The sequence below is a fragment of the Dermacentor silvarum genome, chromosome 8, assembly GCF_013339745.2.
Source record: "Dermacentor silvarum isolate Dsil-2018 chromosome 8, BIME_Dsil_1.4, whole genome shotgun sequence".
NCBI classification, from domain to species: domain Eukaryota; kingdom Metazoa; phylum Arthropoda; class Arachnida; order Ixodida; family Ixodidae; genus Dermacentor; species Dermacentor silvarum.
The window spans coordinates 30,967,354-30,984,974 of record NC_051161.1 but is presented as its reverse complement, the minus strand read 5'-3'; the positions used below and the strand labels follow the sequence as shown (position 1 = coordinate 30,984,974).

Genomic DNA, 17,621 nt, shown 5'->3' with positions numbered 1-17,621 from the left:
AAAGAAAACCTCGTCAGAAGCATGTGACCAGCGCATTGTCGCGCGGCGAAGAGTGGAGACGTCGTCGTTATGTTTCGAACACGCCGCGAAATGGCGCCACTCTCGAGCATCGCGGTAGGCACAAGAACAGAGCGTCAGGTTGCTGTTGCGGCAGTCAACATAGTCGCAATGGCGCAATGTTTCCTCCGGTGTCATGGAAGGCTCCGTCAAAGAAGACCATGCATAAATAAATAATCGAGTACATCCAAAAGTCTACGCCGTCCCCCCTCATTCTTGTCCCGTTCTTTACGCTATTTCTGTTCTAAATATACCATGCATGCAACTATAGCCCAAATGAAAAGTATTTTAATGTATTCACTGCAGATACGTAATAACAGCTGTTCGCTGTCTGTGACGTGCAGTCGCTGAAGTTTACGCAGACCTAGTTCTACTCTGACCATTTGGCTTTGCGATAAGTAAATAGTGAGGTGACGAAGGTGGTCACTGCAGTACACTCACTGTAGTACAGCTGTGGCCTGCGACTGCTGCGACGCCACCTCTGAATGCTGCGACCCGACCTCAGTGCATGTTTAGTGCGCATGTAAATCGACTTTTGATATTTCATAGATTTTGTTTGAGCTAGTTGGTTATAAATACTGGTATAACTATTAAAGCAAGAAAAAACAGAGACGAAGAGACAGAAATAAACAGGGTGAGCGCCGTCCTGTTTATTTGTCTGTCTTCGTCTGCGTTTTTTCTCGCCTTAAAAATCAAACCAGTATTCCTGATATTTGCCACAAAGCATTGAGTAAGCACCGCGCTGTGTCTGTGTCGCACGATCTACGGAGGGATTCCTGTCCAAATCGAAAGCTCGTGCCTGCGTTCATGTGTAGCGCCGCGATTGTTATATGTTACGGCTAAGCTACACGTAGGACATTAGGACAGGAAGGCGCTAAAGCTGCACCTCGTGGCCATCACCGCGATATTTGCGATGGGTTTTAGGAAGAAGCGAATCGAAACCAAGTCGAGGCACTATAGAAGAAACGCGGGAAGTGGCCCCTCACTAAAATGTTTACGTTTCTTAAAGCTAGCACAGATGGAAGAATTCTAGAATGACATTCAAATCTCCAAGCAGATACGTTGTTCGGCATTCATATTCACTTGGCTGAGCTTCGGAAAGCTGAATGCTGTATACTTGGGGGATGCGTTCTGTTTGCACAATGTTTACGTGTACGAGTCTCGATTACATCCGTTTTAAATGGCAACTTCATGTCCAGTTCGAAGAGCACGTTTTATCTGAAGTGTGCAGAGCGGAAATTCAGCACCATACGCAGATAAACCTTAACGACGTCAAACATTCGTTTAAATTCATGGTGTTCGTGCTTACCTTAATTATTTCTCACTCACTGTACTGATGCGTTCAGTTTCAAAGTGTATATAAGATTGTGGGGCGGCTGTGCGTACGCATCACGTGGGCGTTCTATAGCACGAGAGCCGCAGATCAGACGGACGTGATATTGCAAGCCGAAAGCAACAACAACAACAGTAAGCACTGTAAAAAAAAAGCTAACAGTTATACCAATGCTGTTGATCACTGCTTGTAGGCGGGGAAACGGCTTGATCCCAGCCGAAGCTGAACACACGGACTCCAACTCGTCAAAGTTGACGGCGTACACGGCTCCGCAAGTGAGTCCATGCACGGTGGATAGCTGCGCGGGAGCAAAACGTACACTTGTTTACCATACACGATTATTAGTTAATAAATCAATCCAAGTTCATTTAAAAAAATAAAAAAATACATACATCCTACAAAAAAAAAAGCGTCATAAAAGGAATCAACAGCTTCACGAGACCCGTGAGCCCGTATACACTGCAGTTAGTTACTGTCCACGAACGTGAGCAATATTTTAGTAATGAAACTTCATTAATTTTGCAAAAGAGGTGTTGAAGAAGAAGTGAGGTGTTCAAACTTGGTCGCAACACATTTTCCGTACAAAGCACGCGGGCAGGGACAGCTATGTTTATGTGCACGTCCACTTCTCCGTTTCGGTGCACAGATATAGGAGCGTTGCCCACAGTGCACGTGCCTCTAGAACGTGCAGCTCGGACCTCTGATCCAATGAGTGCGAGGATATCGCCTCAAGAGTGCCCCTGCTCGTTTGCAGAGTCGTTTTTCACCGGGCTGCACAGGCGCAGGACATCCTTACGCCAAGGTAAAACTGCATAGACCCAGTTCAAGCGTGCCAAAACCCAGCATTGCTATAAATATGCCATAGTGTGGGAACGTGTGCTGGGCGTGAATAAATGCTTCATAAGAGGACAGATGAAGCTAGCTTGCCGAACGAAGCTTCATTTCGGGAAGAAGCCTAGAAGAGAAATGAATTCGGCAGCGAATTGAGAAAAAAATAGCAAGGTCCCTTGGTAAAGCGTCTGTGTCGAAAGCAGCAGCTCAAAATCGGCAAATTTCTGACGCACAGTGAGAACGGGAGCGGCAAGCACAACCGAAAAATGCGGGCCGTCTGTCGTCTGAACAACTTGGCGCTCAGACAGCGTCATTCATGCGGAGTAAAAGAACGGCTGAAGTCTATTTTCTTTTTCGAAAGTAGATTGGCTTTTTAAACCTCGGCTCTTGTCGCCACTGACATCAGTCGAAAATTTGAATTTCGGCTAATTGTAGCGCGAAGGATCTGAACATCGAGTTCATGCCGGTATGCGGTTATACCTCCGTCGATTCCCAAGCAATACTCTTCGGCTCGCCATGTGTGCCTATTCGGAAGACAACTCCATCCACGCAGATGTTACGAGCTGCTCCCGCCTCTCCGCATCTTTTCCGAATCTGCCTGTGTTACGGAGCGCCGATTCAATACCAAACAAGAAACATGGAGGCTTGAAGTGATCGAACAACAGCGGGCGAACAAGAGAAGCGTCAGGTTGCAGCCAACGTTTCGACAAGGCATGCACTTGTCAGGACCCTGACGAGAAAACACTCCTTTACCGAAACTTTGGCTCCGGCCTGAAGCTTTCCTTGTTCACCCGCCGTTCACCAGCGACCCGTATACCAGTCATCATCGCATCTCGTCCACCAAAATATGGCAGGCAGCAGCCTGAAAACTAATAAAATACGTTTACAACAATCATGATCGTTCCTGCAGTCCTGACCTGGTGGTTACTCCACCTAATCGTCCCCCGCCCTCGACTTCGATTTCCTTTCCTTGGCTTTCGATTCTGCTAATACAGCTTAGCTGTTGTGCGTACTACACCATCTGATCCAACTGTACTTTTTCTTGATTTCATCTGCAGTACCAGCTACCCGCGTTTTCTAAGAGGAGGCTGGTCTGTATGACAATGGTCAGACTAGATGCTAGAGACGGAAAGGCGGCTACACAGCACTTAGAAAAATTGCTTATAAAACTAAGACATTGTGCATTAGAGGCACTTGGCGACATTCATTCTACCACAAACTCCCCAACGTAATGGGGCTGTACTTTTAATAGCGCAGTAATAGTGCAGGCAACTCGCAAGACTTCGAAGGGACCAACCAGTTTGTGTTCGATGTCGTTGACCGAGTCGAAGGTGATAACTGCGCCGGGAGCCACACGATAAGACGAGCGCGCAGACTCGGAAACCATTTCTTCGGACCAGTTTTTATTCTTGGGAGAAATACAGGTCTGAAGAAAGAAAAGAAGATAAAACAGCAAGTCATCTCGTCAGTTGATAATCAGTATAAAAAGTTGTCGCAGTTTCACCCGAAAGGCGAGCTTTCGTAGAGAATTTCGTAGGCGAATTTGTAGTGAGCTATACCGAGTAATGAGAGTAGCTTTATCAGCTGTATAAACTTGGACATGCAGCAGCGCCGGCAACACGCAGAACTGTTGTCGACGCCGTCGGCATTTTGCCCGCGTTCGCACAAAACGCGTGCGGCGTTGGTGACTGTTGCCGGAGCCTTTGGGGACGGCTCGGAGGTTTTCGACGACATCAGAACGGGACACTCGTCGAGTAGCGTCGGAAGTCTTTACCACCTTTTCGCCTCACAACGTTTTTATATAAATAGGCACTTGGAGCCGCAGCTAAACGGCGCCTCCCTTCCCTCCCCCCCCCCTCCCCCACGGCCTTTCGCGCGTCGGAAGAAGGCGCGTTTGCTCTACATATATGGCGATTGTAAAGGAGGAAAGAGACGCCTACTTCTGCAGCCCTTAATGTAGCACGGTGTAGAACGCGCGTTTGTTCTCCGCCGTGGGTTCACTCCCCGTGAAAGCGCGCGTCCTTCGCGCCCTTTCACTCGCACATACAGCGAAGAAGAAGAATAGAAAACAGCAAGTCATCTCGTCGGCTGATAATCAGTATAATAATTACTAGACGACCATTTCATAGTTATCAAGGAAGAGTGGCTGACATAAGCTTGTCTCGACGCTGGCGTGCGCGCTCTCTTATATAACTCGGCACTGAACTAACAATCTTGCTGACTTGAGTTCATTGAGATCTCGAGCTGATAAATTTTTATAGATTCATAAGATAAAACACCTTCTAACGTGTTACTTGAAGCACTCGCACTAATTACTAATACAAGGACCACTAGCGTATTGTAAGCGTGGTACCGTGGCGGCATCAAGCATCTGAAGCGATGGGACTCGCTACAAGTGAGCAGTCAGTGCCTTGGCGCACCTCTCGGAATGGCAACATGTCCACGCCTGTGCAAGAATGACCAGGCACGCCCTTAGTGTCGTTGTCCATGCGGAACCGAAAGGCGGCCAGGCTGACCGAGAAACAAAGTAGCGCCTCGCTTTCTCCGTGCTCCCCTTCTTCCTTTGCAGAAGAATAAAGTTCGAGTCGGCGCAGGATGCGACCCGCCTCGTCCAGCGACATGCCGGGCCCGCCACCCAGTGCGGATGCATGCGCCGAACTGGGAAAGCGGACGGTGCAGCCGCCGTTCTTGGCGCCACTGGCCTGAGGAGCGGAGGATGCCGCTTCTGTAACCAGGTGGCTCTCGAGAACGAGTACATCGGCCAACCTACGAGTAGAAGGATGAATGAAGTTGGAGGCCTGACGAACATAAAATATTCGCAGTAAAACAGTCGCAGTAACGGCCTGCGAAACTTTGCAGACATTTCGATCGATAAAAGCTTGAAGTGTTGAGGAAGCTGATCCTGTCATCACCCGATTAGTATCGGAATTCAAACACCTGTTTCGTTGTCTCAACGGTTCGAGCATGTTCGAAAAATTCGTGCGGTGACGAATTAGGGTAACCAACGATGTGATTGCCAAAGCGGCAATCCCACTGGTGAGCGAGGTTTTGAATACGGCGAGTCAAGGCGGACATCAGATCTATAGCGTTTACGACGCTCCGCGGTTCTAACGAATACAGAAGGTCAAGCTTGCACGTGCATTATAGCAGCCACATCTTCGCAACAAAGATTCTGATAGGCGATTTTCGTGACGTCCTGCCTATGGAGAAAATTGTCCTTAGAACATAAGACCTAATGGAATTAGTATGGTCGAATCTCAATGGTTTCAGCCGATGGCCGCCGCCACTTTTTCTTTCTTCTGACCGTTGGTACAATGTTATAACGCTAGTGGGACGCCAATTACATACACATGATTAAAGCCTCGCGCGCTAGGTGGCCACTTCGGTATCAGCATACGAAGCGGTTAGTTGGTGTTCGTGGTTTCCACAGAGCTCAGAAATGTTACAGCTCGTGAGTGCATTGATAACAGCTGCGAGCCGTGCACGCTCGCAACTGATCGATCTATAGGGAAAAAATGTTCATCACATCAGCAAAGCGAAGTTAAATAGACAGCATACAGAGTTCGGAACTATTAACAACACAATAACAATTTGATGTTTACAGTTCCAATGGTCCGTCTATAGCTGTACTACTGCAGCTCTAGCATCAGCCAACCTGGACAGTTCGGCGATCCGTGGCAGCGCGGAAGGGATGCTGGCGTTTCCAGAGTCCCGCAGAGTCACGCCCAGTAAATACAGGTAGCCGAAGTGGGCCGTGTAGCGGCGTACGGCCGCCAGCGACGGCTTCACTCGATCCAGCTCGGCCAAGGTGAGAGGCAGTTCGACCACGGCCACGCCGTCCATGGAGTTCTCCTCCAGGAACAGCACCAGCTGACCCACGAAGCGCGCGAACCACTCCTCTCCTTGAACGCTACTCGCGTAGTGCAGCATGAACTCCCCGGCGTCCAGGGCAACCAGGTACTTCGCGTCCTCGTTCCGCGACTTCGCAGATGCGAAGCGCTTGAAGAACTCCGCTGCACATTCATTCATTCATTCATTCATTCATTCATTCATTCATTCATTCATTCATTCATTCATTCATTCATTCATTCAGATGAGCTTTCAGAGATTTGTTCATGCATCATATCTCACTCTTCCTGAGAAATAACGAAAAAATTAATACGGGAAAAATTCAGTGCCATTCCACTCTGTCAAGGTGGATGACCAGCGAAGCTGTGTATGTAGTGATTCACCGTTGCTCCCCTGAAACGTTCCAAGTTTGCGGGATCGGGGCCACATGGATGGTTCGCATGCACGTGGCCACCAGGGTAAGCTACATATGTTGCGCACACGTTTTTGACGATTCCGCAGTCTAAACACGCCGCCATACTGACGTTTTCTTACGACGCCATAAGGTGGCGCGAACGCCGCCATCCCGACATTTTCATACGATGTCACAAGGTAGCGCGACGCGTCTGAAATTGTTTTACGATCCCGAAGATTAATAATGCACCATTCCGACGTTTTCGACGCCACAACGTGGCGTGAACGTCGCCATCCCGACGTTTTCATACGAAGCCACAAGGTGGCGCGAACGCTGCCATCCCGAAGTTTTCGTACGAGGCCACAAGGTGGCGCGACGTGTCTGAAATTGTTTTACGATCCCGAAGTTTAAAAACGCCGCTATCCTGACGTTTTCATATGACGCCATAAGGTGGCGCGACGCGTACGAAATTGTTAGGGTGCCTCGATGCCAGCGCCGCCGTTCAGGGTGGTGCCAACCTTTGACCGCTCCCGCGCGCGTATTTACAATTGCTAGTAGGTACAGCGTTTGACCGCTGGCGCCGCGCTGCGCCGCTCGGCCGTGCTAGCCGCCGCCGTTGGAACGGAGGAGGCCTTGACGGAGAAAACGCTGGGCTGGTGGTGACTAGCCTGCTGTTGGGATCGGTGGTATTATAAACGCATCACTGTTTTGATGATCCAAATATAATCTCACTATCAGGGAGGGAGCAGTCTACCTGACTGGAGCAGTATTTTTTTATTTGTGGTGTTGCTACGCTGCGCTCCGCAACACCCCAACGACCGCCGCTTCGCGTCGGCGCCCGGTACCACGGCTTCTTTTTCTTCTGGTTTCTTTCTTTTTCTTCTTCTGGTTTCTTTTTCTTCTGGTTTCTTTCTTTGTATTATGTTCGTGTACATTGTAAGCTGACGTATTTCCGTGACGGAAATACGTCAGTGAAGTCTTGGTGGACCCGGGCATAAAACACTTTCGTGTTAAAAAAAGAAAAGCGTGATATTAAACAAAAAAAATCTAGCCCGGTGCGGGATTCGAACCAGCGTACGCCGCATGTTCCCAAAGCGAGCGCCGTAGCCACTCGAAGGGCAACCATATGAATGCGTTCGAGCGCCCTCGGCGAAAGAAACCACCTAGAAACGCGGTACACGCGAGCGGCGCAGCGTTATGGTGGCTAGAATACCATAGCAGCGTGGCGCCAGCGGTCAAACGCTGTACCTACTAGCAAATGTAGTGTTGCCCCCCGCGCCGCCGCTTTCTCGCTGCGACGCCATATTGTGTCACAGCGAGCCGTTGCGATTGCTTGGTGCCGGTGCTGAGTTCGAGGCACAGTGCGCGCGGATGCTTCGCGGACGCTTCTACTTGCTAGACAGTGTTCAGCCGCATGACTGACAAGCTATCAAGTGCATCGTGTCGACATGACGGGCTGTTGTGTTCCCAAGTGCGCCGGATCGACGCGTAAAGGACTGCGTTGTTTTCGCTTCCCCCCGGGACCCAGAGCGACGGAAGAGATGGGAAGCCCAAGTAAAGCGCGATCACTGGAAGGCAACGGATAACTCCTGCATTTGCGAGGTAAGTGTCAAGAATGTTTAGACTACCGCACCGTGTTTTTCATTTAAATAAGAAAGTATTCGCTGATCCTCGCTCACGTACCTACGTTCGCTCACGAACTAAGTAAGCACTGCACCGATGCTGTCTGAGTAGCGTACGGTTTGCGAGCGCGCGTCTCATAGGCTTTTTTCGTTTTGATGGGCGCAGTCTGTACCCTTATTTTAAGGACTGACGAATATGCTTAGCCGCGAAATAGTCTTACATTAGCTACGAATCGTCACGTAAGCCACCTATTTTCCTTTTTCACGGGAAGCACACATCGTGTGTGTCTCTTGTTTCTTTTTTTTTTCTTTTTTCGGTACTGGTTATTTGGGACTAAAGAACGCAGTGCTTCGTCTGGGGAGAGCGGCTGTTTTGTACGTGGTAAGCGAAACATTTTGATTTTCTCTGATTTCTCAGGAGATATCTTGCGGACCTCAGGGTGTTACGTTACATAGCTGATTTTTTAGACTTGTACATATTTGTAGCGTGGTGATCGTAAGCCGATGGTCATTCGTGCTCATTCCCGATCGTAGTGGGTACTGTGACGGTCTTTAAATGCCTGTGCACGGTATGCCCAGGTGTAGTAGAGTTAAGGGGCATCATGGGACCAAAATGTTTCGGCGCTTTCTGGCATGGTGTCTGTTGTAGCCTGTGCATTTCTTCGAAACGTGTGAAGCGAGGTAATACAGCATTGCTTCTGCTAAAATTTATTTTTAAGCACTGTAATGGGTTCTCTGTATTTACAAGGCAACTTTTCATATCAATAATCACTTTTGTTGTTTTACCTGTACTTAGAAACACTTTGAAGAGGACCAGTACGAGGGAAATCGACAGGATGGGCGCCGTCTGTTAAAGTCAACAGCCCTACATCATCATGGACTATATTTTCGAAGTGAAAAACATTGCTAATCTGTATTTGACTGTCTTAGTTTCATTTACGGTTTTTGTACGTGATATGTATGCAGTGTTGTTCATTTTTTCAATGTAGTTATCAGTGTTCTAATGGTTATTTATGAAATGTTCTGTACTCGCCATCGATGTGTTTGGCTGATGCGATGTATTCGATGGTAGCTGATGTATGTATTCTGGCTGGATATCTTGATTAATATTACCCGCGGTTGCGTTTTCTTGTTTGCATTCTTGTTTTCGATTTATATTGTGTGTAATAATGTTGATGTACTCACTTGAACCCCCCCCCCCAATGTAATGAATAAATTAAAAAAACTCTCCCTATCCCGAATTGTGTGTGTCGAGCCTACCTTGCGAATTTTTTTTATCTCGTCTTTCAACATAACCTTCAGGCGCCACACAGTACATATAATTTTTCATGTACATATCTCTTTCATGATTGACTGTACTAGACATTGCTAAGTAAATGTATTTTGTGCATCGTTTGGTTTCTTGTGTGTACTACGCAAGATTGACACAGACAAGTTACGTTACATTTTTCTCTACAGCACTAACTAAACCTTATTTTCACATCGCAGTTATTTTTACACCAGCTTAATCCTGTCAGCACACAGTTTTGTGGGCAAAAAACGCAAAATTGCGCGTAGATATCGTCAAATAATTGCAACGAACGCGAAGAGCACGCGCAACGCAAGGGAAACTAACCGCCGTACGCGAGTGGCTGGCTACGGTAAAGGAGGCGTGACGTGTAAACCAAAATACAACAGCGAAAAAGAAAAACTTCCACACACAGGGGGTCGCAAACCTTATATACCAAGCATCGAAGCGCAAAAAAATAGTGCGTATTTTAAACATACACACGGCATATTAAATGTGATTGAATTAGGCAACTTGGGGCATGTTCCCGGCGCCATACATTTACGTCTTCGACCTTCGACGAGTTAACGGCTATTGGTTATAAAGATATGCAGGTGGGACACCGATAAAAAAATCTTCATCAAGGCAAAGCACTTGGAAGCGCGCCGCGAGTAACACTTTATGAACGCAAGCGTAGCTGAGTCTCAGCTCGTGTGACACAATATGGCGGCGCCAGCGGGGTTGTCTCCACCCTGGACGGCGGCGCTGGGCATCGAGGCACCCTAGAAATTGTTTTATGATGCCGAAAATAAAAAAACGCCACCATTCCAACGTTTTAATACGACGCCACAACGTGGCGTGAACGTTGCCATCCCGAAGTTTTCATACGACGCCATAAGGTGGCGCGAACGCCGCCATCCCGAAGTTTTTATACGAGGCCGCGTCTGAAATTGTTTTGCGATCCAGAGGCATAACGCCGCCATACCGAAGTTTTCATACGAGACCACAAGGTGGCGCGAAGCGTCTGAAATTGTTTTACAATCCCGAAGTTTAAAAACGCCGCCATCCCGACGTTTTCATACGACGCCACAAAGTCGCGCGACGCGTCTCAAATTCTTTACGATCCCTAAGTTTAAAAACACCGCCATCCCGACGTTTTCATACGACGCCACAAAGTGGCGCGAACGCCGCCATCCCGAAGTTTTTATATGACGCCACAAGGTGGCGCGACGCGTCTGAAATTGTTTTACAATCCCGAAGTTTAAAAACGCCGCCATACCAACGTTTTTATACGAGGAGGTGGCGCGGCGCGTCTGAAATTGTTTTACTATCCCAAAGTTTAAGAACGCCGCCATCCCGACGTCTTCGTACAATGCCACAAGGTGGCACGACGCGTCTACTTCCGGTCTGTTGCCGGACGCGATCTCCTGGAAACAAGCCAATAAAAGCGTCTGAAATTGTTTTACGATCCCCAAGTTTAAAAATGTCGCCATTCTGACGCGTCTGAAATTATTGCTCTATCTACTGCCATTGCCGGGCGCGATCTCCTGGAACCTAGCCTATAACATAACAGCTTCACTGTAAAAACTTGTAGCCTGCAGCTTAGGCTTGGCCTTTAAGAGTGGAACGCGATAGCATTAAAAAAAAAATGTGGTTGATCCCTCTTATATAGGAATCGGTATAGAACACGAAAGTGAAACGTGTCTTCACAGAAGTAGTGTAATGTTTATTGCACATTGATATATAATGTCTATTGGTGTTTTGTGGCTAAAGCGCCCTTAGGCGTTGATGCACCCACGCTGACGCCTGGTGGCACGTCTCCTCCATCACGACTACCAACGTCGATGACCATGAGCAACCGTCGTGCATATGGAAGCTGCACTACGCTGCACACGCTAGCACAACGCGAAAGACGAAGCACGTTACTGACACACTAATACAACGCGCAAGACAAAGCACGTAACTGAATCGTCACCGAGTCAAATCAGCGCGTACAGCGCGTCGTAATTGCAGCCTCCGCGATCAACTTCAGAAACATTTTCAGAGCTAATTGCGGAGGCCACGCTCCGCTGTGCTGAGTACGGTGAACGCCACTACCAACGCCACCTAGGTGGCGTTGGTAGTGCTTCTTGATGCCAGCGTCCCTTCGAATGCTGGCATCGAGGCGTCGTAGTGGTGAGACCACCGAAGCGTTCACTGTCGGTGCGCGTTAGTGTCATAATGCAGTACTTCTCTTTTCTGCTCGTAGGCGGCGGCACCGCCCCGAACAAGAGCGCGGGTACACGGAGGAGTGTTAGATATATAAGGCGCGTCTGTGTAGCTCTCTGCAAATGCGTTTGTGGCGCAATGGGTTAAACGCTCGGCGATCTATCGTCGCGGACCGAGAGGTCGTGGGTTCGATTCCCAAATTTTGCATGTTTGTGGAACTTTTTCTTCTGGTTTCTTTCTTTGTATTATGTTCTATGACGTATTTCCGTGACGGAAATACGTCAGTGAAGTCTTGGTGGACCCCGGCATAAAACACTTTCGTGTTAAAAATCCCTGACGGCTTCTCACGCTTCTCGGTAACTGCAGCTTATGTAAGAGTAATGTTTACCGGGAAACGCGTGCCCCGAACGCTATGCATGAAGGCGAGCTTTCTGGTAGAAACACTGCCTCTAGCGTGAGAGAGAGAGAAAAAAAATGTGGTTGATCCCTCTTATATAGGAATCGGTATAGAACACGAAAGTGAAACGTGTCTTCACAGAAGTAGTGTAATGTTTATTGCACATTGATATATATAGTCTATTGGTGTTTTGTGGCTAAAGCGCCCTTAGGCGTTGATGCACCCACGCTGACGCCTAGTGGCACGTCTCCTCCATCACGACTACCAACGTCGATGACCATGAGCAACCGTCGTGCATATGGAAGCTGCACTACGCTGCACACGCTAGCACAACGCGAAAGACGAAGCACGTAACTGACACACTAATACAACGCGCAAGACAAAGCACGTAACTGAATCGTCACCGAGTCAAATCAGCGCGTACAGCGCGTCGTAATTGCAGCCTCCGCGATCAACTTCAGAAACATTTTCAGAGCTAATTGCGGAGGCCACGCTCCGCTGTGCTGAGTACGGTGAACGCCACCTAGGTGGCGTTGGTAGTGCTTCTTGATGGCAGCGTCTCTTCGAATGCTGGCATCGAGGCGTCGTAGTGCTGAGACCACCGAAGCGTTCACTGTCGGTGCGCGTTAGTGTCATAATGCAGTACTTCTCTTTTATTGCGATAGCAATTATATGGACACTCAAAAGCAGATTTCTGCCGTCGGCGTCGCCGTAGCCGTCGCCGTGAGGTTCCGTATGACGTCAATGGAGATGAAATCGTCGCCGTGCGCCGAACGCTGTATGTGCGAGTGAAAGGGCGCGAGGGACGCGCGCTTTCACGGGGAGTGAACGCACGGCGGAGAACAAACGCGCGTTCTGCGCCGTGCTCGCTTAAGGGCTGCAGAAGTAAGCGTCTCTTTCCTCCTTTACAATCACCATATATGTAGAGCAAACGCGCCTTCTTCCGACGCGCAAGAGGCCGAGGGGGAGGGGCAGGGGGGGAGGGAAGGGAGGCGACGTTTAGCTGCGGCACCAAGTGCCTATTTATATCAGAGGCTCCGGCAACAGTCACCAACGCCGCACGCATTTTGAGCGAACGCGGGCAAAACGCCGAAGGCGTCCACAATAGTTCTGCGTGTTGCCGGTGCTGCTGCATGTCCCAGTTTATACAGCTGATAAAGCTAATATCATTACTCCGTATAGCTCTCTACAAATTTGCTATCGCAATTGATGCTTCGCCTTTCAGGTGAAACTGCGACAACTTTTTCTGCTCGTAGGCGGCGGCACCGCCCCGAGCAAGAGCGCGGGTACACGGAGGAGTGTTAGATATATAAGGCGCGTCTGTGTAGGTCTCTGCAAATGCGTTTGTGGCGCAATGGGTTAAACGCTCGGCGATCTATCGTCGCGGACCGAGAGGTCGTGAGTTCGATTTCCAAATTTTGCATGTTTGTGGAACTTTTTCTTCTGGTTTCTTTCTTTGTATTATGTTCTATGACGTATTTCCGTGACGGAAATACGTCAGTGAAGTCTTGGTGGACCCCGGCATAAAACACTTTCGTGTTAAAAAAACATTTATTTAGACCATCGAGGTCATTGATCTTGAGGACGAGTGGGTGGTGTCCTCATTCCAGGACTCCACTGCCCATGGCTGCTCGACGTACTTGCTGGACGAGAGCTTCTTGTCCCGCCAGGGTATCGCCGGTCAGCTGCGCCTCCCACCGCTCAAATGACGTGTTAGGCGTCTTTAAATCTTGAGGTTTGCCCCCGCACCCTCACGAGATGTGAAAGAGTGTAGGGCGTGTGTCGCCGCACCAGGGGCAGATGTCGCCATAGGTTTGTGGGTATATTTTGCTGTATCTGTGTAGGTTTGGGAATGTGTTTGTTTGGATAAGTCTGAGGGCTATTGCCTCTTCAGTGCTGAGCTTTGTGTGTGTGTGTGTGGGGGGGGGGGGGGGGGGAGGATAAATTTTGCGGTTGAGTCACTGGATCTCGAATCGGTTGCAGTAACGTGATGGCAGGGGCACGAAGGTAAAGGGTGGGGATTGACGAGACGATTGGTTTTGCCCCGCTCGGTTGATTAGCGCTCGAGCTAAGGCGTTCGCCCTTTCGTTCCCCTCCAGTCCCGCGTGGCCCGGCGTCCACGTGATTTGATGGGATTCTTGCAGCCTCGGGTCTAGAATGTGAGCCGCCAGCACCGGTGTTCGTCCGTTGGTAAAGTTACGGCAGGCCTGCCTCTAGCGTGGGCCGATTCCGGAGGTAGAGCACAGCCGCGCCAAAGAAATTACATCATTTTCAGGTTTCTGTTGTTTGTCACTTTTAATATTTCAGTCTGAGAAGATTTAACACAAAAGATATGCGCTGTCGATGTTCTGTTTTATGACATTTGTTTGCGGGCTGTCATTCTGGAAATTCCGAGAAATTACATTGTCAAGAATGTAAGACGAGGTACGAGCAAGTTTAGAGATATAATGGTGTGTCAATATAACCCGCATATGCTGTATCTCATATAGCAAGGCGTGGCATATACATGTACCTAAATATATACAGAAATTTTCGCTCACGGATAACTCCGCCGACGCCGGCGCCGGATTTTCTGCGACACGGGGCCTTTAACGCTGTCGCGTTGATAACGCCAGCGTTGCCACCCTAGCGCTAGCACGAGCGCAAGCACTCGTCCCTGTATGGTAGCCTCTTGCTCTTACTTCACGCTATACACCCTTGAAACATAATGGAATACCAATTAGCACAATCTGCCACCCTTCATATTGGACCATAAATGTCCGACTCTAAACGAACGATAGGTAGTGAGGAACTGTGAACTCTGGCGCACTTACTCTTCTTGGAGCGAGGCACGAATGTCTCGTTGTTCTTGTAGACGACGCTCTGGTAGACGAAGTAGTCGCATCCTTCTTCCGGCATGTGCGGCACGTCGTGTTTGTCATCGGTTACGACGCAGACGAGCGTCGGGGGTTCGTCTGCAGGAACATAGGCACGGTCGAAAATAATAAGCGAGTGAAAAAAAAGTGAATCCCGTACAGTTACTTAGCCAGAAATGTAGTAACATATAAACGAGAGTGGACAGGAAAAGGATCAACGGAAACTTTATCTTATTACATTGAGCCAATACATGCCGCTGACGCTTAAACGCTTTTTAATCGATCTTAGACATTTGTTTTGCCTTCTTAGAGGGCACAGTTCTTCGTTAAGACAATTTTTAAGACTTGTTGCCTGTGTTCCTGGCGCCGCATCATGAACTTTGACTTTATTCTTGACGTACGGGCGACCAGCATGCAACAGTAAAGAGGTTTTCTTCACTGCCAGAATTAAGATATTCTTTTTCGTGCACCATCGTCATCCTCAAGGCCTAAGGTGTGCAGGCACCACTAACACAGCGCTGTAATTAAGCAAAATTGCGCAGTGGGCTAGTTGGTTATACATAATTAAATGTTGCGCTTGCGCATAGCGACAAAGGGGCAGGACTAAGCGAGAAAACAAAACACACAGCGCTCAGCTGTCGTGTTTTCTTTTGTCGTTTAATCCTGTCCCTTCATCATCGCTTTGCACAACAGTGTTAATACAGCGCGTCTGTCCAAAAGTCGCAACAACTTTCAGGAGCTTAAAAATAAATTCTCGTGTTTTACGTGCTAAAACTACAATCTCATTATGATGCACACCGCATGGTGGGGAACTTTACGTTAATTTTGACCATCCGGGAATCTCTAAAATGTATCTAAATCTAAGTACACCAGGGTTATTGCATTTTGCCCTCATCGACCATGTGGTTTTCCTAACGTGTTCTGCGCTACATACATTGTTCTCTACATGGTATACGATGTTGTTCTCATACAGGGTAGGACGCAGTTCTGGTACGGCTGCGTGTTCAAGTGGTTTGTAGAAAATGCGGCAGGCCCCTGCCCTTTTGCGAATGGACACAGATGTATTACATGACAGTGACTGTCATGTAATACATCTGTGTATGGCAGGAAGTTGCCAGTCGCGTATGTGTTGCGCATGCATCTGCTATAGCAAGATACATTTAAAAGGTGCAAGGGAGAATTGCAAGATAGCGAACTGCGCCGTTTTCGGCAAAATTCAATTTTTGAAATTGCAAGAAAAGTCATTAAAGCGGGACTACTCGGCTCGTAATCCGATTAAGGCCAACTTAAACACCCTGTTTGGGTACAAAGCTATCCGCAAAGCTGTCCACAGAGGCAAATAAATTTTACAGATGCAGTATTTAAACTAAATGTTCAGCCACATAGCTGATGCCTCCACTAAAGAGGACGAATGAGAACATGCTTGAACCACATATGTCGACGTGATCGTTTGTATCAAGAAGTGGCTGTTTCCCAACGTGTTTGAATAAATTTAATGTTTGTGTGCTTACCAGTGGTTTACTATCGGTTAACGGAAGACGTGTACTACTGGTTTGCATTAGGCTTCATTATTTCGTGGTGCTTCTGATGACCGATTCTGACGATTCTTGTTTATCGAATCTAACATACTGTCTATAGTGCCGGGTTCGTGCTCTGCAACGATTAAACTTATTTTCCACTATTTTGCACCCTTCTTCATTAGCTCGGACACCTCGGCGCCGCTGTTATCACCGGAATCGGCCACTGAACACTACAGATGATAAGGAATGAAGAAACGAAAATGAAAGTATTCGTCACAAAATACGTCCTGTTTTCTCTCTCTCTGAGATGCGTCTTTCTGGGGTCTTGTAAGTACAGAAGAAAGAAGCACATACCAGTATGGGGTCAATGATATGGGTACATGCCTACTGCTCTACTTACTGCCATTGTTCACGTCGATGTACTTGCTATCGGGAGCTGTAAAATACATGCACGTAAGGCTCTTTCTCGATAGCAGCCAGCCACCCAAATCACTCACCTTTCTTTTCGTCGTCTTTTCTGTTCTTGTAACCTGCACAGCCAACACAGACTCTTAACACACCACTGCTAAAATTTCCCTTAGGGATTGACAAAGCGAGAACTGTTCGTATATAGGACCAATAAGCGGGTCATCGTCAAAGCAATAAAGCGATAAAACGAAAGCGATACAGCCAATATGCCGTTAAGGACAAGCATACAGTTCTCACTGAAGGGCATATTTGGGGGTACTGCGCGCTATAACGAAGAAACACACATCCTTTTTCGACGTGAAACATCTCTAAGCATGGTCAGAATAAGAGGTCGCTTGCTAAAGCCGCATGTAACGAGAACATGTACTACTATCATCAATTATATGTATACAGGGTGGCCTAAGTATCATACACCAAGATTTAAAAATGTGCAAATGCCACGTAGCTGGACATAACCAAGGTAATGTTGTTTGCCGTCGCTCGGAGATACTCAGATTATTTCTTGCATTCCCCCTAATTACATAATTAGTTTTAATTAATTAATCGACTTCTCGAATATTAAAATGAGATTAAAAGTGTCAGTGAGAAAATTGTACAGCAACATGAAAAGCTCCCGATACAGCTTTCTGTTGCTCAATACGTGCGACATAAAAGAGTTTTTCCGAGCGTGAAAGAAGCACGCGAATACACGCAAAATTGCCGCGCGACTGGCCGCTCGAGGCACTTTGCGTGTATTCACAGGCTTCTTTCGCACTTTTATGTAGCAGAAATGGCGTTAAGAGACTCGGGCAGCAAGACAGATTTACAGTGAACTAGAAAC

General features: G+C 48.0%; 1 protein-coding gene across 1 annotated transcript in view; it reads right to left on the bottom strand.

Moving 5' to 3' along the window:
* Positions 1-17,621, bottom strand: part of LOC119462052 (uncharacterized) — a 66,689-nt gene that overhangs the window by 1,768 nt on the left and 47,300 nt on the right. The window contains exons 40-46 of the mRNA XM_037723404.2: positions 16,831-16,863; positions 16,734-16,769; positions 14,772-14,912; positions 5,877-6,234; positions 4,642-4,987; positions 3,519-3,647; positions 1,559-1,688 (exon numbers count right to left, since the gene is read on the bottom strand). Coding sequence (XP_037579332.2) covers positions 1,559-1,688; positions 3,519-3,647; positions 4,642-4,987; positions 5,877-6,234; positions 14,772-14,912; positions 16,734-16,769; positions 16,831-16,863 — 1,173 coding nt within the window. The remainder of the gene's footprint in view (positions 1-1,558; positions 1,689-3,518; positions 3,648-4,641; positions 4,988-5,876; positions 6,235-14,771; positions 14,913-16,733; positions 16,770-16,830; positions 16,864-17,621) is intronic.